We start from the raw sequence: 23,972 nt of genomic DNA, 5'->3' as shown, positions 1-23,972 counted from the left end.
GTTTTAACAGCAGCAGAGGAGGCTGTACTACATTTATATGGTCTTTTACTGTTGTGTTTGTGTATATCTTTCTATGTGTCTATATATCTACCCATCTGAATTATCATGAAGTGACTAGATCGTGGTGGCAGAATTACATTCATATGCAAGCAAAGATTTTTTTTTTCTAAATAACCACAAATCATTTCCGATTAACATTCAGCTGGAAAAAGGAATACGTAAATTAAAGCCCCCAAAATTAAAAAATTAAAAAAACCTCAGTGTTATTATAAATATGTGCTGTACATGATATCTCGTGTAACCTACAATACTGGGCTACTGTACTACAGTATCATGTTTCTTTAATGAGAGAGTCTGCTGTGTATAAAAACAAAATACAATTAAAAATGTTTTAAAAGATTTCTCATTTGTTTTTATTATAATGAAAATGACATCAAACAGTATATTCCTTTTATTTATTTGTCACTTATGTTTTTTTTTTATTATTATTGACAGCTTTAAATTATATCTAACCAACCCATAATTCTTCTATGGTTGCCAATACTGTCTTATAAGGGACATCCATTATTTAAATAAAAATGTTCCTGTCTTATGCAAACTAATACATATCACTTCACATTTCATGGATCTAAGGCTTCAGAAGTCACGTAATGCAATGCAGAATCAGTTCTGTGATGCTTTTGTTGACACAGCGACAAACACTAGCAGTTGCACTATTCCCTTTCACACAGAAAGCATTTAAAGTTGTTTCTAGACTGCATTAACACAATTGTAAAGCTCTAGACAGTGACACAATATAATAAAGAGAAGCCTAAATTACTCTAAATTCTTCACATTTGAAAACCTTGGGGGAAATTCACTGTTCGATGGTTATTACGTCTATGACATGCATGTTGGCTCTGTATTCCCCTCACGGTTACGTTTCTTGCACATCTGGTTAAACTAGCCTCCATTTTGTCTATTTACCTATCACATGTGCAGTGTGTTGACTGTACTTCTGTACTCCACTTTGACCACAACAGAAAAGAAAAGGTGGACTCAGGTACCAACTTTATAACCAAACTGCTTTAGAATAAAGATGTGTGCCAGATTTAAAGAGCAAGATACAGTGTATGCATGACACTTGCCAAATCACTCCCATAATTTCCCATTCCACCTCTGACAGTACTTGCACAATAGGCTCCATAAATTTGAAAGAACTGGGTTACTGTATTTGCCTTGGTGCCACTGTAATTATTCTATGAAATGTCATGAACTATCAATACTGTATCATATCTGTGCACTATATATTCACCTACTAAATAATGTATCAAAAGCAACTGAATCCATCAATATCACCTGTAATATTGACAGGCATTTTAAAATATAAAGTTGGGCATGATTTTCTAGAATAAGATTGACTCATTTCAAAATCAAACCTTAAAACAGATAAAAGAAAACATGAAGAGAAACAACAAGGTGATGAGTGGATCTGACGTAAAACCATCAGCTGCCCTGGAAAAACACCAAGAACCACATTTCCAATTATAGAATCATTTAAATGATGTGTAAGGGTTCCTTCAGTTCAATACAGCCTGGATATAACATTGAATGAAAAACCTCTTTCCTTGACTCAACTTCTTGTACAAAATCACATGCATTTGTCAAAAGCCTTATTCACATGCCATAAATACAATTCCCATGATCTCATACAGTACCAACCACAGACCTTATTTTATTTTTATTTTTTTTTACAAGAAATTCACTTTTTTTAAAAAAATTGTACCCTTGTTGGTGTACATAATCATTTTCCTGTATTGTCGTTCCAAAAATAAAATTCCAAAAAAAGGAAATAATATAAAACACACTATTACAATACTTAAATATAAAAAACAACAACAAAATATGCTACTTTACAATTTCAGAGACAGCAAAGGTGTATATGTGCTTAACAGTATTCGTTCTGCTTATTATCCATTAAGGCTTCCAAGTCCCTTTGAATGCACTTTCTCTTAATTCCTGGCCACTGAAATGGTTGCTTTGAAGAACACTTGCCAGAGAGTTAGCTCTACATTGGTTTCTAAAGTTGTTTTTTTTTTAATGTCAAATACAGTAAATCTGTCTGGTTTACATATACACTTGTGGAGGCTCAGTGCAAAGTCAGTATCAAGATTTTCCCATCCCAGCATTTTAACCTCTGCACAGAGTTGTGCAAACAGTCACTACTGTATGTATCAATCATTACTTTTTTTTTTATCTATTACAAAGGTTTTTTTGCACTCAAGTAACATATACATTCAGATTTACACAAGAAGAACAAAAATATTGTGAATGGGGCAGGAGGGCTAATTTGACCTTTTGCCTTGCAGTAATTGAGTTTTCACCCTCTAGTTGGGAAGACTACTGGAAAAGGGATAGTCACTGTGACATTTCTGACTGCAATCCAAGTAACAAAACACATACTGGTTTTAAGCACTGTGTTCTACAAGACTTATATTTAGTTTATAGAACATTCTGTAAATTGTACATCGTTTCCTATTAGCGGGAACAGGATTTTCACAACTTCAGAAACTGATATTTACTATACACATGAGGTAGGCAAAGTTTTTTTTTTTTTTTTTTTTACCTGAAATGTCACCTTTTTCTTATTTTTGGTATAGTAGCATCTACCAGCTAAAGTAAGTGTTTTCCCAGCCAACAAGAAGCACATAAGCACATGTACACCTTCAAATTGAACAGAAATGATTACATACTGGAAATCATACAGAAAACACAGTACCTCAGAACACTTTCTGACAATATGCTGAAGTGCTGGTTGGTATTATAACTGAATGTATTTGTATTTGCTTGCGATTGTAAGTCGCCCTGGATAAGGGCGTCTGCTAAGAAATAAATAATAATAATAATAATAATAATAATTCTGGCACTAGCCTGAACACTGCTGGAATGGCCTAGTTCCTGGCAACATTATTATCTCAACGGGCCGAAGCCCAACATCTGTTTATTAGCCTTCAGAGTGTTTACTGGAACTGGAAAAATACATAAACAAGATATCTTTAATAACTCCTTAATTGTAACATTTTACATTTTGAGTATCACTTAATTTCACTTTTAACATATACCAAATCTGTCTGTTCTGTGTCAACACAGAACATGGGATTGTGACATACAGAGTCGGTTTGTTTCAGCAGGCAACCCAGTTTAATGGTATTGCTTAATGCTCAATTACTGTAGTTTAAGTAAAATAATTTTAAGACAAGATTTTACCCACACATTACAGTATTTGCCTATTTATGTGTTTCAAGACATGTTGAAATGGTATGGTGGCTCATTGAGGACATAAAAAAACTAAAAAGTGTTATGTCGAGATCACAAGCTAATTTATCTTGTGATCTCGACATACCGGTTTGAAATATCGAGATATAATTTATCTTGTCATCTCGACATACCATATTTCTATTTTTTTTCCTACTGTCTTTAATGAGCCACTGTAAAATAGTAACAGATTTTATTAAATTATTATTTTTCGCTTGTCATAGTTACTTGCTTACTAGTTGGTTTTAGAACCCCAGATGACCAGTATCTGGATGCACTACATTTGCTTACCTAAAACTGACAATCAATGAATGACTGTTCAGCTACTACATGTGTGTACTGAAGCAACTCAGAAATTAAGCAATACATAGTAGCACTACGTAAATGTACTGTCATTTTTGACCATGTAATCCAGCTTCCCAGCTTCAAGCTGACCAAAGTGCAAAGAAGTAGAAAAGCCTAACTTTTGAGTTCAAATGGATTTCATTAATCCTATTCTATATAATACACTTTACATAATTTTTTAAACTGTTTAAGTCTTGTTCTGTCAAGCCTTGCGCTTGTAAGTATGAGCTATGTTGTTACCATAAAGTAAAAACGACAAACTGAACAGTCTCCACATTTTTAAATTTCTGAAATCAATGTTCCTGTATTTTTCTAGATTTCTTTCGATTTGTTTTATTCCTTTGTTTTTTGTTAGCCAAGAAGAGTACAGAAAGTGTTTTTCTTTTTAATGTGATCATTGCCCCTCCATTCAAATTAATTTATTTCTAAAAAACTTTCCTTGGATATTATTGCAGTTATGACAGACAATGACGTAATGCAAAGTTCAATACTGGTTATTGGCACACGTTTGCTGAACTGGTAATCCTGTCTGTGAAGCATTTTCTAAGCTTGGATCCTTCTATCAAATCAGAGAAAAAAAAAACCCCAAAACAATCCATGTAACATTAATGCAGAATTAGAAAAATATATTGGTACTGTAGATATAGGCCTATACGCCACAAAAAGCACCTATAGTATGTAGTAAGGCATTTGCAAACAAACAAATCAAAAAAAAGAATACACACATTTTTGGCAGAGAACTGAATGCGGATATGTTACAAGAACCAACTCTAAAATGAATGTTGTCTATAGAGCACAAATCTGTTACAGTTACTACTGCTGGTCATAGAATATGGTGATCCTGTTTACCAATCAGCTACTAAATTACTTCTATTTTACAAAAGCTTGACATGTTATTTAATATGCAGATTCGTGCATTAGTGGTAGTACTTCACACACCATTGTAATGTGTATTCTACTTTAACCTGGCTTTCTCAGGTTGCCAGATGAAAGCACTAGTGGGTATTTATGATATTTAAGTCTTTGAACAGTCAATCTCCACAATATCTGTTTCTTGCCATATGACAGTTCCAGAAGGACTGGTCCAGTGGTTAAAGAAAGGCTTGTAACCAGGAGGTCCCCGGTTCAAATCCCACCTCAGCCACTGACTCATTGTGTGACTCTGAGTAAGTCACTTAACCTCCTTCTGTTCCGTCTTTTGGGTGAGATGTAGTTGTTAGTGACTCTGTAGCTGATGCATAGTTCACACACCCTAGTCTCTAAGTTGCCTTGGATAAAGGCATCTGCTAAATAAACAAATAATAATAATACTTATGCTGTCACTCGATATAAAATGGACATTGGTACTTACTTATTTGCATATCTTTCCCCCCCATTTCTGACTATGAGTATAAGCTTTCAGATTTAACAATTTTAAAACGAAGCTTTCAAGATTCTTTATTAGTTTACTTTGCTTGTTCAGATTGATGTCTCTGGGGCAATCTTGGAAAGAGTTGTTACAACTAAAGAGTTTATGCTGGAGTGAAAATAAAATAAAAAAAATTACTTACAGTAAGCTGTCCTTACCCTGACCCGTCAGCAATAACATAATGTACTAGCTAAAATTAGTCCTTGCACAGTGAAGGCCAAGCTATTTTCTCAGTAGTTAATTTTTTTTACAGGATCCCAAAACTGGCATTCACAGTTAAAAAAAGGAATTTTAAAGTCACACTCTCACTCATTAAAATGACCTTCCCTTATCAACTGAAGAAATATGTCCAAAGGAAAGGCCAATGCTTGTCATCCATGATAAAATGCAATGAAAAGTCTAGCCCACTTCTTCATCGCACCGGCCAACTTGCAGTCGTAAAGTGCCGCTTTGGTGGAGATGCCAAAGCTGAAGAAACTCCTCTGGCATGGCGTGGAATCCAGAAAAAGGCATAACGTTATCATAGTAGTGATGGCTTATAAACCTCTCCTGCAAGTCCAACGAGAAAGGCCAGAAGCCATAGAGTGTCACTTCATCACAAAGTCCGAGAGCCAAGCTGACAAGGAACATGCCAGTGGATAGACGCTTGGCATGGATCCCTCTGCTCTTCCAGAACTTCCCCACATTCCTCAAGAAGTCTGGGTTGGCAAAAAGGACGGTTTGGTTGGCACTGACATCAGACAGAGTGTGGTAAACTCGTATAGAGGGGTCAGTTCCAGGCTTCATGGAAAAAGCAGGCATGTAGATGAAGCTTGAATCATAGGCTTTGACATATTCCACAAACGCTTTCCTGGACCAAAGCAGGTTCCGAAATCTGTAATAAGTTAATAAGGAAAAGGAAATGAGTCAGGTTGTATTAATTACAATTGTGAAATGTTCCAATGTGACCATTTAAATATAACTAAACACTGCAGTCATGTATATGGAGCTGATTCATTATGGAAATGTCAATGTAGGTGTAGCACAATACAAATCGATAAATTGTGCTATGGAACAGAAAAAAAAATAAAAATCGCTGCATTTGCCTCTGACCGTGTTTCATTTAAATTGGGCCCACAGGGTTAAACACTAATTGCAAACCATAGTTCATCAGCAATGCCAGCAGCTGCTAATCCTCTAGCTTCATTTCTTTTCCTTTTAGAAATTCAGTGTCCAGAGTTTAAACAGTCACACTGTTATTTTATATTGCACCATAATGAATCCTCTCAAGGTCTTCAAAGTGCACTGTCATTACTCTGTCATTTTAGCAAATTAAACTGTCACAAGAACACAAGGTGGTCATATGCTTTTGAGGAGAAAATAAAAGCTATGCTTGAACACATCACATTTATACAGCTACGCAGATACGCAGCCCCAGGTACCACTGAATTCATTTGTTTGTCTTTCTAATACAGGCACAATTGCGCCTTGCCGTGTTATTAATGCAAAATGACTGGCATCATGATGTCAAACAGACCAAATTTGAATACAGGTGGTGTTTTGCTTCCTAAGCTATACTGTAACAACAGGGGCCAATGAAAGCTTTCCATAAGAGTCAAGCTTCAGGTAATGCAAGGTAATGCAAGATATCACTACAAATTGGGAAAATAATTCTCCACTTGAACCAGGAGATCTTCATTTTCTTATTCCCTCTTCCCCCTCCCATCTCCAACATGCAAATGTCTTGAATATCTACATATATATTTCTTCTATTGCTCTGAATCAGGAAAGAAATATTTTACTTTCTGTATCGAGCAAGTTGGAGTATTAAATAGAAGCAGTACACTGGCCCGAATTACATGTACCAACCAAGCATGAAAACATGTTTTCCAAATCAAACAACACTGTCCGTGACTGCCAATCTACTTTCTACTTTAGAACATAGTTTTTGCCTATAAGACAGTAGAGATTCTTTGAATATGTGTCTGTAGAACATCTGTAGTGATCATGTAGCTTCAATGTGTTTCCCTGAATTTATATGAAGAAGCATGAAAGTTTTCTGCAGTCCTTATTTATTGTATTACCATATTTTAAAAAGGGCAAAATAACTTAAAAATCAATGTAAAAAAATATGCATGTCTGACATTTATCCCCACCACAGCTGTAAATACACAAGAAATTTTACAAATGAGAGGAGGCCATTCCGCCCATCTAAACGCGTCCGGTTCCTAGTAGCAGATTGATCTCAAAACTTTGTCAAATTTAGGTTTTAAAGCATAAAACCATTTCTCCCTGTGACAAAATGTCTCCTTTCCTTCTGTCCTAAGACTATCTTGACTTAATTCAGGTCCTGGTTTCTGTACTGTGCTTGAAGTATTGGTTAGGGTTAACTCTCTCAACTCCTTTTAAGATTGTAAACACTTCAATCATGCCCCCCCCCCCCCATTATTCTTTTTACTAGGCTAAATAAAGTAAATTCTTTAAGACTATCTTCATAGCTCATTCCTTTAAGCCCTGGGATTAGTCTGGTTGTTCTTCGTTGGACTCTCTCCAGGACCATAATGTCCCTTTGGTCTTGTCTGCAGTACCCTGTCCCCTTCGATCATAGTTTTAAAAAATGTAGCTATTAGAAATATGAAAAAAGGAGATTGCCTTGACCTTCAGCAACTGTATGCAAATGTGGAAATGTCAATCTGACATACAGATAGACAGATAGGTGCCTTCATAAAAACAGTAAAGAAAATTCACAGCGCTATATTTGTAATACTGAGCAATTTGGCGTGGATATGCTTATTTAGCAGACGCCTTTATCCAAGGTGACTTACAGAGACTAGGGTGTGTGAACTACGCATCAGCTGCAGAGTCACTTACAATTACAGCTCACCCAAAAGACGGAGCACAAGGAGGTTAAGTGACTTGCTCAGGATCACACAATGAGTCAGTGGCTGAGGTGGGATTTGAACTAGGGACCTTCTGGTTACAAGCCCATTTCTTTAACCACTAAACCACACAGCTTCCTATATATGGAATCATTTTCTGTATCAGTCATGTTTTCAGTCACGTTCTGGTAACATTTTAAAGCTCACAAACATGTCTCTCTCCCAGTACAACTGGCACACCAGAGTGTAACAATTAACCAGCCCCCTGCAACACCTAGCTGTCAGTGGATGTAGCGGGTTATTAATTTGTGGTCTAGAAACAGATTACATTTAAGGAACTCAACACGTATATGTTTATAGGATTCCAGCTTCCTACTGAAAATGCAATTCAGTACGCCATCTGAAACAGACTATTGTAAACAACCAGGTCGTATTTTCTTTGGAAGGCAGACGCTTTTTTTGGAACATGCAATGAATACGAGTCCATAGTTTAATACGAATGGGAATAAACAAAAAAGCAATAGTTAATAGCTACAATACTACGAGGATACTGTACTTAGGCTCTATTAGATCCTCAAAAGAGAAGAACTGCTTCTCCAATTGGTTCTTTTTTGGGGGATCCAATTTGAGTGCAATGTAAGTGTCGTCCTCACTACATAGAAAATTGACCTCTATTACGGCAGAATTTACAAGCATTCAATTATAGCCATAAATGATTTTGCGAGTCATATACGAATACTTAATTAATCAACAGTTTGATAATCAAGCCCAAAGTACTCAAATTTGAAGAACATATAACTGAATTCAACCCAATCATCTATTAGCTGAATTCAGGCCTAAATCATATTTATAGCTGAATTCAGCCCAATCATACTATTAGCTGAATTCAGGCCCAAATCATATTTATAGCTGAATTCAGTCCTATCATATTTCAAGAACATAAAAAAACACAAGACACAAGATCTGCTTTCTACAGTGGAGAGAAGGGAAAACTATGGACAAATATTATTAACTGCTGTCACCCAGGAATCAGATTATAAAATTAAACATAAGCAAATGACCTTTGTCTGTATTTCACATGACATCCCTATGTCATGTGAAGCAGTCTAATTCAGAAACAAGTCTTGCTTTCTTGAAATCCCCAAAATATACCAGACATCTAAAGAAAAGTTGAATAAGTGGTATTTTAACTGAATGTGCTGCTCTTACGTCCAGGCCTTCCACATGTTTTTACTTGAAATCCTCATGCACGCACGTTCACAGTTTCTCAAGCACACAGCTGAAGAGATGCATGCTGCAGTATAAGCTTAAGAAGGTCACAGGAATGAGAATGCAGGGTAAGGAAATTTAAGATATGTGTTATTGAGATTTACCGCAGTCCCACACAGACCTTGGTTTGTCTGGAGCACAATTAAAATGCTAATTTCCATTTAATTAAAAAGAAACAAATAGTTGCAAACTCAATAAAATACAATGGCTCAAATTGTGTGACAAGGAGTCATAGTATTTAGTCCACATTCTTAAAAAACACAGGCAAGTATTCCTGTAGAATGAACACAGGTACACATATACTGTAGGACACTTATCTATTATCTATTATCTTCTATGAAGACCCTCAAGCAGACAGCATTGCAAAGCTTTCCAAATGTTTGTCTACCTGTAATCAAGGACAGTCAGTGTCCTTTATTTAGCATCAAGAAGCTGAGAGGGTTGCAGGGGGTTGAAATACCACACCACTTGTATTACTTGTATTGTATGTTTCTGAGAATAGGCTACTGTTCTACTGACAGCAGTGAATTTGATCCCCCCCCCCCCCCCCCCCCCTTAAGCTTGATGAAGGGACCGATTGTTTCTCATGGCAGTCTACTTATAGGTGAACTACTTCACTGCAATGTCCGCACTTTCAGAGATTGACTGTTGGTAGGTAGATAATAAATACTTCAAGCATTTATACTTTCTTAGTAACTTTTATTCACAAAGAGCTAAAATGTATTTCTCATATTCCAGAAAAATTCAATGAAATGATGGCAGGGCTATTACAATGCTAAAACATTTAATATGCTTTAAAAGTACACCATCTGCACTCGCTGGCACAGTTATTCAAATCTAAATGAAAATGCAGAGTAAAGACGACACTAATCAAGGCATTAGTCAAATTGTTTTTCTACTTGCCTAGCTCAGAACTAATGAACATTACTTTGGTTTTGTATTAATGGCCATCAAAATGACCAATCCAGATACTGGGACTGCGTTCCTGAGTAGCACAGTCTGTTCTGCAGACCACGAGTGAACGAGCACCTGATGTAAAACACAAACAATACCTTACCGCTGAGCCTCAGGAAGGGGTTCAGAATATACATTACATGATTTTGCTTGTTTTGCAAAATTGACCCCAAATCAGCCATAAAGTTTCTTAGGTCTGTGTTCGGTGAATAAGAATAAAGGTGATCTTTACCTCTTTTCAATAATGCTGGGGTTGGCTGTCACCAAGTGTGCCTTGGTCCCAACATCCTCTGTGTACTGCTTGGAGAGTGGAGGGAGATTGCACCTGTATAAACACAAGACAGAACTTAGAGAAGGCAGAAAAAACATTCTTAGAATATTTGGGAAGCATAGTAACTTTTAGCCATAACTGGGTGATGGTTTAACACCCCAAAGGTTGTAAGAATTCTGCTTTAGGCATTTCACAGAGACTCCTTATAAAAGTTTACCATAGTGAAAGCACTGCAAACTGTGTAAAAGCATAGTGAAACCATGGTAAACCATATACTTAGGATCATTTGTGAAGTTTTTTGTCTTTTGTCTTACCATGCATGGAAATATTGGTACACTGTGGGTACTATGGTAGGAATTAAGTGTTAATAACTGACTTGGAGAGCCTTAACTGGCACATAATGATAATGATAATTGTCATTATCTGCCAATTAAGGAATGACACTGAGGTCATTAACACTATCATAAACCATATAACTGCCTTTTTTAGTTATAAAATATACTTACTTACTAGATTTAACATCAAAAGTCTGAAACAATCGTGATTAGTCAGAAATCAATGCCGAAAGAATTGGTAATTTAGAAAAAAGGATTATTTTATTTGTTTAATATTAATAATTAGTAATTCAAAAGAGAAATGTTATTTAGCCTATAAAGAAATTATTACGTTAAAATGTTGTTTTAAGTAACAACCCTTTTGTTGGCCAGGGGCCGTTTTCTGCTTTGTGGGCTTGTTTTGTACCTGCTGCAGCAAGTAACCCAGACAACTGTTGTTTTTTTTCACTTCAATGAGATACCCTGTCCAGATGCTTGTTTGATTAATTTTTATGATATACAGATACTATTTTGTGAGTTTTTATCTCAGCACTGGAGAGGATTTGTAATGCAGTTACATTAATTGAATAATTTGTAACTTACTGTAGTTCACTCAGCTTTTCTTCCTTACTTATTTTTTCCCCCTGAGGCCCATTTTTCAAATTTCAACCAAGTAGGTGTGCAGGGATGTTTGGGGTTTTAAGTAAAAACAATGTAATGTACAGTGTTTACAGTATTTAAACAATGTAATGTATTTTTAGGTCTGTAGTGGGGCAGACCTGTTTACACGGTGAGTTGTGTATAATTCCTGAGTGTTTATTTGAGTGTGTCCTGTTATTATAGCTAACCTAGTTTAATGTAAGCTCCTGAAATGTTATTGGGAGACCCATCCAGCTTAATTATTATACTGGTCAATGCAGGGTGCATGAATGTAATTCAGGGAGGTGAAGTGACCTGCATTCAAGATGGGTCTAGGATGATTTACTTTGTACTAGTAGTATTACAAACAGAGCTGTCAAGCCCCTATATGTTAACTTTTAATACACCAAACATCCTGTTTCCTCGTTTGTTTACACAGGGATGAGGTTTTATGTTTATACTAGCAGGCCTTTGATGGTGAGGATCTGAAGACTAATCAACTCTAGTAGATGGCAGTGCTGGACCTTCATTCAACTATGCAAACATTGGTGAATATTGGTGAAAATAAAAAATAAAAATCACTGAACTGAGACCCACCCCCTATTGAGATAATAACAGAAATTGGATTTTAACTTTTGTAAAGTTGTCAATAGTACAGTGTCTGTATGTATGTGTTATTCAGTTGCTAGTTTTATTGGGTTATATTAACCACGGTATCCATACTGTATGACTGTGATAAGTTGTGATAAGTTGTGGATAATAAAGTACTAATAACAGACTTTTCAGGTGGCAGAAGTTCTATTACAGTATCCGAGATCTGCTGATAAACAAATACGTGCTTTTATCATGGTTTCATATTTTATAGAAAAGAGCTTATCTGCTTCCTGAGCTTAAAGAAACGCTATAATGAATGCTAAATTATGACGATGTCAAACAGGAGTGCCCTTCATACTACCATCAAAAAAAAAATTTTTGGAAGAATAAAATGGATGGAACAGAACAGACTGATATTATCAGTAAGGCTGTATTTTTTCATGGAGTTTTGGGTAAATTTGGGTGAAATTTACCCATTGCCGTGTAATGTGTAGTTCCCACATTTCTGAAAGAATAGTGTACATTAAAATAAATACAGCAAACGTTTGCTTTATTGATACACTACCTGTAGCCGGTTTAGTTTGCTTCCGGTACGTGATTAAACACATACAACGGCAAGATTTATTTACATTTTTTTAATTTTGTTTGATAATTCGCTGGTGGTAAAAATAGAATGTCTTTGAAATATTCTGCAGTTTAGCATTTAATGTTGTTCAGGTAAGTATTTAAATATTTAGGAACATTTACTGTTTAATAACTGTAGAAAAAAAATAGTGATGTATTGTGAAATAAGCCATTTTTTACCATGAAAAAAATACAGCCCAGATTTTCAGCTTCACAAAATTAACATTTCCTAATTTCCTTACTATACAGAAGGGACCAGCATGTTAGTATATCTAATTAGTATAATGGGGTTAATAACATCTAATTATAAAGTCTGTTTACCGCATGATGAAATCTGTTTGATCAATGTGTTTACCGCAGCCACTGTTCTTCAGGATCCCACCGTTGCCGACTACAGAGCACCTCTTCAAGGGCAACTGCAATGGACTCTCCTATCAACACAAAGCAGGCCCTTTTATTAAGAAACACCCCTGCTTCTCAGTAACAGCAGAAGGAGGCCATTTAAATCAACACTACTTAGGATGCATGGGTCTTTTAATAAATTGTAAACCACACACTCACTCTTCTCTTTTCCGAGAGCATGGGCCCTATTCACAAAACTTGTGGTTCCAGTGCTGTTAAAAGCTCACGGCTATATTTAATTGACATAGTCTTAAGTGATCAATTAATGTAGCTTACACAACATGACATAATTCTTTGATCATCATTGATTCAGTTTTAAATTCAACAGAAATCTTTTGAATTCTCAACCATGCAGGTGAGAAATGACAATACAGTTTGTGCAAACGCACCTGCTTTTGAACCTTGCTTACTGTGTGCATAATCATAGAACTAACAAAAGAAACTTAATGAATTAAATGACAAACATTTAAACCAAATTTTGTTCAATGTTTTTTGTGTGCAGAATTGCTGTTTTGTGCCGAACTCTACCCAGTTACAGCAAGACATACGAATGAAAATACAATTAGAAAACAATTGAAATTGTGGTTAATACAAATACAGAGGCAGCATGCTATGGTAGTAGCGCTGTTATTCCTGAAAAAACCCACTTGACCCTGTCCTTTTTTTTTTGGACATGGGTTCAAAGTGCCGCACCACTGGGTGTTATCTTGTAGTAATTAGGAGGGGCTATGCTAATATTTCAGATGTCATGCACCATAAGAACCTCATGAAACATGCATTGCAGTAAAAAAAAAGTTGTTTACAATTATTCTGTAAGATCTTAGAATGCTACTACAAAAACATGGATTTAGTTACCTAATTGTGGCCCACCCAGGTTTACAACTGATTCCCTCATAGCACACATAGATTTGTTAATGTGCTGTGCAGAAGTTGTGCCAATACAGTATGCTACTGCTACTGTGATACTACCAAATGCATTGAAGTTTATTTGTTTAGCTATGTACTATCAATATATGTTTTATGCGGTTCCCCCTCTTCACTCAGCAATGTGACCATCAGTATCAATACTTTCAATGTAATATGAATTTCAAGTTAAAACAATCCTCTTTGCCCTTTCCCTGGTTGGCATTGTTTTTTTTTCCCCTTGATACTGAAGTTCATTGCGTTATTTCTTCTGAATTGATTCTTCAATTTGTCCCTGCAATTTGATGCATTTTGACCCCTGGAATATTGTTAATCTAGAAAAGTAATGTGTCCTAGAAAAATAATTGTCTATTCTATGTACCAAAAGTCATTGTAAAAATATGCTACACAGACGGTAGCATTGTAGTAGTCATTTTGCCACAGGGTTAACTTCTATCCTTTAATGTCTATCCTTATTGTGTAAACTTTTAAACTACTGTTTCCTGAATGTCACTTCTTTAAATAAAGTATGTAAAACAGAATGAGTTACAAATCTGCCATCTCATTAAGTGTGCATCTGCTTTGCAGCTAAAAAGTGTTTGATATTCTCTGACACTAACTATACTAACTTATACTTATACTAACTCAAAGGAATGTCTCTGTGATACACTGTATTTCAAAAAACAAGGTATGAATATTGCCCCCTGCTCAATACAAGTTGAAAATATGTAGGCTATAATGTATAAAACAGATTTCATTGTCATTGGTTACAAATTACTGTCCTGGGCTCTGGGCCTCAGTTCTGGTCACCTTGAGAAAGTACAGCAAAGAACAATGAGGCTAATTCCACTACTAAATGGTAAAAGCGATATTGACAATTTTCTAATTCTATACATTATTTTTTTTTACACAAATGTTTCTGAATTAAGGCAAACAAGTTTGAATTGTGCCAGGGTACATCTAAAAAAGAAATATATAAATAAATTAAACATAAAATGCATTTGTCCCGTACCTTTATGAAGAGAGAGTAGGTGTCATTGTTGACTGTGAGTGAGTGGAATAACTCTCCATCATACCAAAGGTTCTTTCCCAGCGGAGTGTTCTGCTTTGTCACTGCAAAGAGGTTCCTGGGGTCACAGCACTCCTCCACTAGCTTCCTAAAAAGGGGAGAAACAAAAGAGGAAATTACCTTTGGAAATTCATTAGCAAAAGTTTAGCTAACACCCCAACATTGTAATGCAAATTGCTCCCTGAAGAGGAATGGCACAAAGTGAAATTTGTTGTTTTTCTGCTAGATTCCACCATCTGTCACTAATACACTAAAAAGATACACTTGCAAGTGCTACTCAAAAATTACCAGAACAGAAATTATTATTATTATTATTATTATTATTTATTTCTTAGCAGACACCCTTATCCAGGGCGACTTACAATCGTAAGCAAATACATTTCAAGTGTTACAATACAAGTAATACAATAAGAGCAAGAAATACAATAACTTTTGTTCAAGCAAAGTACAAGTGTGACAAACAACAATTCAATAATACAGCAGATAATAGTGATAGTTACATCAGGATATGATTAAATACAAAATACTACAGGTTAAACACTTGGCAGATTACAGTATTCTGAAGTACAGGATTAAATGCAGTAAAATAGGGGGCAGATAAGAGCAAAATAAAGCACATTTAAATGAAGGGTGATGGTGTCCCAGGATACAAACAGAGGAGGTCTACAGGTGCTGTTTGAAGAGGTGAGTCTTAAGGAGGCGCCGGAATGTGGTCAGGGACTGGGCAGTCATGACATCTGTAGGAAAGTCATTCCACCACTGCGGAGCAAGGGTGGAGAAGGAGCGGGCTCTGGAGGCAGGGGAGCATAGAGTAGGTAGAGCCAGTTCTAGTGCAGGCGGAGCGGAGAGGTCAAGTGGGGGTGTAGGGAGAGATGAGGGTCTGGAGGTAGCTTGGTGCAGTCTGGTCAAGGCATCTGTAGGCTGGTACAAGAGTCTTGAACTGGATGCGAGCGGTGATCGGGAGCCAGTGGAGTGAGCAGAGTAGTGGAGTAACGTGGGCGAAGCGAGGCAGAGAGAACACCAGGCGGGCAGCAGAGTTCTGGATGAGCTGGAGCGGACGGGTGGCGGACGCAGGGAGGCCAGCCAGGAGGGAGTTGCAGTAGTCTAGGCGGGAGAGTACCAGGGCCTGGACCAGGAGCTGGGTAGCGTAGTTGGTGAGGAAGGGTCGGATTCTTCGGATGTTGCTCAGGAAGAATCGGCAATTGCGTGCCAGAGTGGAGATGTGCTGGGAATAAGAGATGCAGGGGTCCAGGGTGACTCCGAGGTTCTTAGCGGAGGAAGAGGGAGAGAGTGTGGTAGATTCCAGAGGAACAGAGACAGAGAGATCAGAGGAGGGGGAGGAGGAGGGAAAGAAAAGGAGGTCAGATTTAGAGAGGTTGAGTTTGAGGTGATGCGAGTGCATCCAGGAGGAAATAGCAGACAGACAGGTAGAGATATGGGAGGGGATGGTGGAGTCAGAGGTGGGGAAGGAGAGGAAAATCTGAGCATCATCAGCATAGAAATGGTATGAGAAACCATAGGATGCGATGAGGGGGCCCAGGGAGCGGGTGTAGAGAGAGAACAGGAGAGGACCCAAGACTGACCCTTGGGGGACTCCAGTTAAGAGAGGGTGAGGTGTGGAGGTTGCTCCACGCCAGGTTACCTGGTAAGTGCGGTTGGAGAGGTAGGAGGAGAACCAGGCCAGAGCAGTGCCAGAGATCCCCAGGTCAGCGAGAGATGATAGTAGAATAGAGTGATCAACAGTGTCAAAGGCAGCAGAGAGGTCGAGGAGAATTAGGACAGAGGAGAGAGAGGCAGCTCGGGCACACTTAAGTGAGTTGGTGACAGACAGGAGGGCGGTTTCAGTGGAGTGAGCAGAGCGGAAGCCAGATTGGTGAGGGTCAAGCAGAGAGTGGTTGGACAGGAAAGCAGAGAGCTGGCGGTGTACAGTCCGCTCGAGGGTTTTGGAGAGGAAGGGTAGGAGGGAGACAGGACGGTAGTTCTGAAGGGAGGTGGGGTCGAGGGTAGGTTTTTTGAGGAGGGGAGTGATAGAGGCTTTTTTGAAGGCAGAGGGAAAGATACCAGAAAGTAGAGAGGTGTTGAGGAGGGAGGAGAAGAAGGGCGAGTAGAGCAGGAGCAGCAGCTTGAAAGAGGTAAGTGGGGAGGGGGTCCAAGGCACACGTGGTGGGTTTGTGACCCTGGAGCAGGGAGGAGAGGTCAGAGTCTGAGAGGGGCAAGAAGGTGGAGAAGGACGGCGAGTTAGTAGGGGATGTAGTGGGTGTAGGGGTTGGAGCAGGAGGGGGTGCGGGGGAGAGAGAATATAAATGTTAGATGCATGCATTACATTCACAATTTTAAAGTCAATCACATTAAAACCTCACCTAATTGACATATTATTCTATCTTCTCTTACAATTCAATAGGGGTACCCCCGTATAAAGAACAACAGGATTAAGATTGGGGCTTCTGATGTTCTGTGTTTTCCGCTGACTTAAATGGCCTTTTAAATCGTAAGTCTTTTTCATTTCAAAGCAGAAGTGACTCCTCTTTATTAATGTAAATACAGTCCCGCAGAACGATTGCAATAAACTGTGTCCAGCATAAAACACTTTATTTTCATTATAGCTTAACTAAAGATTAGTAGCTTATTAACATGTTGCTATCTTGTTTGTACGTCCTGCTTGTAAATGAAAAATGAAGGCTTGGACGATGTAAAAGCCAATTTAGTTGTTTCAAGCCCTTTTCTTATGCATATTGTCAGGTTTGCACATACTCTTTATTTTTATATATACTCTAAGCCCACTCAAACTCAGGGGAGACGTTCAGGAGGACATTAAGATGTTTCGGACTCCTGTAAGTAGATTGTTCGTGCAATGGGCTTGCAACGTATCCAGATGACTTTTAATAATCAAGAAATTCACACAGACTCATTTGATTTGAAGTTTTAACGAATCAGAGCAATATTAGTACTCTGTCGGTTTATTAACTACTAAAAATGGATCGAGTAGTTACAGACGACGTCGAATCCCAGCTGACAGACAATCTGGGCAGTCCAGTGCCTTAACAGTTGTTAGCATTACTCTAAGGCTACGCATGCATAAAACTAAAGACGCCCACTGCTAAGTCCTAAAACATCCATTATAACACTCTCACAGACTATAACAGAAGTCATATACCTTATAGCAATGCATCAATATAGGAGAGATATAGATTCCAAATAGTTGTTACCTCCCAAATTATATATGGAAGTATAGGGTATAAGGTAAGAACAGTAACTGTCTTCAAAGGCAAAGACTTTAGAACACGACACCAACAGCAATCAGCTCGATCAGAGATCTTCAGAGCATGGATCACACAACTTGTAGTTAGCAAGTTGGTGATACTTGACTAGGATTTTACCTCGGTTTTTTGTCTCGCTTCTTAAGTCAGAAGTTTTAATTAAGTCTTAAACATTAATCAGCCTTAACAGCTCCCGTCCCTCAAGTCAACAACATTCTCAAAACACCCGGCAACTCCCTCCATAAAATTAATTAGCCATCATCCCCTAGTCCATCTCTCCTTCATCTCCAAAATATGTAAGGTGAACTTTTGAACTTGTGTGTTTTTTCTTAGTACCAGAGAGTTCCTGAACACAGCATACATGTGAATACAGTATAAGTATATCAAAATACATAGAAAGATGTGATTATTTAATATATAATATATATCGGTGTAATTATTCCAATCCTAAGTCAAAAAATATATAGATGTCCCTTTTTACATGCATAGATGTGGTTTAACAGTTAACTAAAATATATTGGATAGGGGCTGGTAGAAGGCTTATAGCAAACTTCTTAAGCAGGCAACTATATATTCAAGCATTCTCACTTAAATGCAGTCTATCAGGAACATAATCAAAATATAACAATCTCATTTTAGCTATTCAGTGCTTTAAACTAAAAGTGACCTCTCTCTGTTTTTTACAAAAATCCTGCTCAAGCAAGTTCTGAACCACCAGCTTCTCTATCAAGGTCATCCATCACTGATAGAAGACTCTTTTGTAAGCATCTTCTGAGACGTATGGCATTCCATGGTCCTATGCTATAGTCCCCTCATTTTTTCCAATAGATATTTCTTATATGTAATAGATCACTCATTATATAAACCTTGGATTCCCGACTCCCAAACTTTACCTTCCGCCTGGTACGATAAACGAGTAAGGATTGTCAAGATTAATTACCTTCTCTTTTGCAATCTTGCGGTATGCCTGACACAGACTGGTACCACTCTATTTTGACTAACATTCTTACTTTAAGTTAATTTCTGCACAATATTATCTTAGTTTCAAACTCTTACAAACTTTCGGCTAATACACTTCATATTGTTCTACCTTACAGTAAAATCACAAACCATTATTTCTTTTAATTCAATTCTAAATATCCCTACACTTTTTGCTATTTTTATAGAGTTTGCTCTCCTTTGCTCCACTGGTTCGGAATGCAAAAGAGGCTTTATGTTTATTTTAGAGATCCTACCTCTCGATAAGAGACAGGCTCAAAGCTTTCAGTATGCTAGCATGATTTTCCAGTAATGAACCTTCTACACAGATTCCATCCAGTTCCACTAATAACATTGTTACTGGTTACAAAGAATATTTTAAACAACAATACAGTAGATTAATAACAAGGTACATCATAGTATATTATTGTAAACTAACACAAAGAATATAGCATAATATAATTATAAGTAGGGTACTTCAGCATCTTAGATTCTCCCATTGATGTCAAGCAAGTCAGCTCTGCTCCAGCAGGATTCAACTTCTCTCTCTGGTTCAGCTCTGAGTGGTTCTGTGAAGGCCACAACAGAATAAGGTAGCCATCTTTTCACATCACAGGTATGAGGGACAATAGCCTCCACTTGATACCTGCAAAATACCTGGATACGTCTAGCAGGAATACCTTCATCGCATTCCAGTTTACCCAAATGTGCCCATCTTACAGTATGATCAGTTTCTGCTCTCAGTGAGTTTGTCAAAGCCACCACAAGTGTGTCTTTAAAAGACTGATACCTACAAAAACTTAAATCTTGTTAGCAGAGCTCCCATCTCTACATTCTCATTCCCTTCATCAGTGGGACGTTCAAATAAATTAAACTGTTTCTATCAAAGAGACACCTTTCTCTCAAAAAAGGTGATCGTACCTTGTACAAGGGAAGACAGGTTTTAGATTTATTTGTGACTATATATATATATATATATATATATATATATATATATATATATATATATATATATATATATATAAGGTATAAACGATGACGGGCCATGCGGTTCCCATGATATATACCATGCCTGGGGTGGTGGCCTTTAACCACCCCAGAAGTGGTATATATCATCGGAACCACATGGCCCAAAGTGGTTTATACCACTTATAACATGGCTAACTATCATTTGGGGGATGAAAAATAATTAAAATAAGTAAAACACATTTTAAATTAAGACAAAACCAGAAACTTTTATTGTGTAGTCATCCGCAGTGTAATATAGTTTTATTTAATTTAATTTATTGTTTGCTTATTAAAAATAAATTGCTCATGTCCGTTTATTGTGAATTTCTGCATCGAAAGTGGCATCTCACTAGAAACTAGAGGACTGAACACACGCTGGTGATGGGCGGAATTTCAAATTAACACAGAGGAAGTAAGGGGAAAAGCTGCCATGGATGCTGAAGTTGTATCTGCAGGTGAGTTTGTGTACTCGTTGTATGCGAAGCACACATATTCAAGTCCATTTTCATCCTTTCGGATCTCAAAAGATGTTTTTGTTAGTTGTCGGACACCCTTGCGTCCAAATTGTGCCAGATTAAGTTGACGATCAAACCAGACTTTATGCGTCAATCCGGCTGGTAGTGGTGTCTGGCCTTGTCTTTACCTACTTTTCTAAAAGTTTTCATGACTGACAGGAATACGTTCTTGTTGGTTTTAAACTCGCTGTCAGCAGAGATGTTAAAACTTCTATTGTTAAAATATCTATTTAGTCCAGCTCAGCGTTATAAAACTGTTATAAATCTTTGTTTTCTTCTATTTAATTTAGCTGTTCCTCGTCTACTGCTATGTGTCTACTCTTGCTGGTGCACTTATTTTATTTATATATTTTTTTCAGATGGACTGCTGTCTTCACTCAGAAAGCTGGTGTTGCACCAGTCATCCGGAGTTTCAACCCCAAATATATTAAAGGAAATAGGTGGAATGTCACTCATTTTTGGCAGTGGTTTTGGAATTAATAACATTTAGAATGCAGTGGTGCAAAGTGATTTATTCAGTGTGAAGCGGCTCATTAGTATGCAAGCCACGGTATATGCGATATATACACACAGTCATGTGATGCTGTTTAACCAATCAGAGGTTGAAGGCAGTCTGCAACTCCGATTTCTCAAACTGTACATTTTAAGCAGTAATTTTACAATGTATTTTATACAGTCCTATGCCTTTTAATTTGTTATCTCTGTTTATATACTGCCATTTTTACATAAATATCTATCCAGAATTTAACCAACCCATCTTAGCAAGTCTTCCTTGTAGATCAATGAAGCCTGGTCTCCCCAGACACACCGGTTTACTATTTCTGTTTCTTATAGCGTTTAACTGCCTTGAAACTGCCTTTGCAGTCCAATGATGCTTTTATTCAGTGTTTTATTAAGTGTTTTTTTTTTCTTTTAAACATACACTTGTATTGCATCAATACAGACTTCATCATTGCCGAATATGCATTTAAAAAATCTGCTTTATATCCTTATCCTTGGTAAGAATCTTGAATAAGTAATAATTATTGAATCCTGCAATAATGCATGAATGTTTGGTGTTTTGATAACTTAGGCTAGTCTCGAGTAGACTATGGCATTTACGAAGCACTGGAGTAAAACATAACAAAATAAAAGTGACGTCTTTTTTGGTACATTAATTATATAGTAAATATAATAAAGAGCTGCCTATCTCGGCTTGACATTGCATTTCAGAATCTGCTCTATACAGTAAAAAAAAACGGATAAAAATAAACGGATATTTTACATAGCTTTATAACCAGCCTGAGAGAGACAAATCTCAAAATGAGGCCGTGGCAAACAGCACTGACAACATACCAAAAGCGTAACCAAGTATAGAAATGCGGATGGATTGAAAACAAAATACAGCAGCCTGGAACCCTACATTTCAAGCCGTCGGGGGCTAGTTGTAACAAAATCACTGTTATGATTTAAATGGAACAAAGTACCTGTATATTGAGATTCCTGTTTGGTTTTTCTTCCACAGTTTTCTCTGCCGCAATACTTCATTCACAATCTCCTTGTCGCTGGGAAGCCTGAAAACTGGGAATATATACAGCCAGCAGATCACGAATACACACAGGGCAACCCCCACAGGCAACTTGGTTCTGGGGCATTTTGGAATCATTTTTATCATCATATTTGCAATACTGTTTTTTTTTTTTTTTTTTAAGCATCCGATCTTTACTGCAGAGTAACCTAAGCTGTTTTACTATCTCAACTGAACGAGAAAATTTCTCATGTTTATGGCAATCAGTGGTGACGGTCCAGATGATATATCCTTTTTTGGCGTAAAATTAAATGAGGAAATTCAGTGGAATTTCCCAGTTCTTGGTCTCATCGATGCTCTTGCTTTGCTCAGCCTAGCTGCGAATACATTTAAAGGACAAAACGGTTTCCAGTTTAATCAGATTCATCTGTACTGCTTCATTAACAGATACGCTTCCCTGGCTGTGCAAAACCACTGCAGTCTTCTTCATCAGCCTCAAGAGTTATTGGAACATGTTACCATAGACTCAGCTGCCCAATCGCTTTCATGAAAATATGTCTGATATTTTTTAACACTGCTGTGTTATCTCCCTTTATTCACAAGCCGGCCCAAGTTTTCTGTGAAATACAGAGATAGTGAAAATGACGGGAGCGGGAGCTGGAGCAACCCTTTCCTCAGAACAAAGCGTTTTTGCCAGCGCGACCGGCTACACCTCAGTCTAATGAGATGCATCTTACTGTCTGGGGGTGTGTGTAACTGAGGTCGGAGCTTCCTTCAAAATAGTGTTTTCCCCATTTACTACAGCCTTGATTGAAATATAAAGGAAATACTTTCCTGATAATGTATCAGAGGACGACAATAAAGATAGCAATTACAATATATTATTACAATAGTAACTAATAATAATATGAATGTGTCTTATTTTCAATTGCAAATGTACAGTGCATCGAAACAGCAATATAATGCATAATGAGCAATTGTCCACAACATTACATAATAATAATAATAATAATAATAATAATAATAATAATAATAATAATAATAATAATACTATTATATATATATATATATATATATATATATATATATATATATATATATATATGTGTGTGTGTGTGTGTATATATATATATATATATATGTACAAATCCGTTTTTTGATTAGCTATCATAGTTGCAAAACTTCATATCACTATCAAAAGTAGTCTGCAAGGAGCCCCTTTTTTATTATCTGAGCATGTGGTGCAATAGTGGGAGCTCAATACATTGGGGATATAGTAAAAGAAATCTGTTTGCATTTCATTATTCTTAAACTAGCCATTATTATCAGACTTTAATATAAGGTTATACTGTGGATTCATTGACAGCTGCATGTATATACCAGTTTCATAATAATAAACTTACACCTAGGAATGTTAAGTCTTTGGTTTTTGCTTCACATCAGCTCCTAGGAACAGAGAAAAAGACCCTGAACATTTTAAATTTACTGTAATATTTATTTTTATTTTTTATTATTAACCTGTGCAAATCAACATTACTACTGTGTTGAGTGTAGCTTTAAAATGTTATCTTTCAAAACAACTGCAGCAGCAAACAGCTCATCTATATTCCTGCACAGAGCATTGACCTAGCATTTAAACCTTGAAAGATTACAATACATATGCAAAAAAAATAAATAAATAAAATGTATAAGCTATCACTAATAATTAAGGGACATTCTCCTACCAAATCGCTAAAGGCATTGTCCTTAACTGACCTACAGCC

At 37.0% G+C, this 23,972-nt stretch overlaps 1 protein-coding gene across 1 annotated transcript; it reads right to left on the bottom strand.

Annotated features, from left to right (window-relative positions):
• Positions 1 to 2,568: 2,568 nt before the first annotated feature.
• LOC117414707 (alpha-N-acetylneuraminide alpha-2,8-sialyltransferase-like) lies at positions 2,569 to 23,132 on the bottom strand. Its single transcript, XM_034024473.3, has 5 exons — positions 22,169 to 23,132; positions 14,888 to 15,032; positions 12,892 to 13,001; positions 10,361 to 10,453; positions 2,569 to 5,921 (listed from the first exon to the last, which is right to left on the bottom strand). Exons 1-5 carry the CDS (start codon positions 22,357 to 22,359, stop codon positions 5,447 to 5,449), a joined length of 1,014 nt encoding a protein of 337 aa, XP_033880364.2. The 5' UTR covers positions 22,360 to 23,132; the 3' UTR covers positions 2,569 to 5,446.
• Between the last annotated feature and the right edge of the window lie 840 nt (positions 23,133 to 23,972).

This window comes from Acipenser ruthenus, chromosome 7, assembly GCF_902713425.1.
Source record: "Acipenser ruthenus chromosome 7, fAciRut3.2 maternal haplotype, whole genome shotgun sequence".
In the NCBI taxonomy this organism is placed as follows: Eukaryota; Metazoa; Chordata; class Actinopteri; order Acipenseriformes; family Acipenseridae; genus Acipenser; species Acipenser ruthenus.
This window is presented reverse-complemented; position numbering and strand designations above follow the sequence as displayed.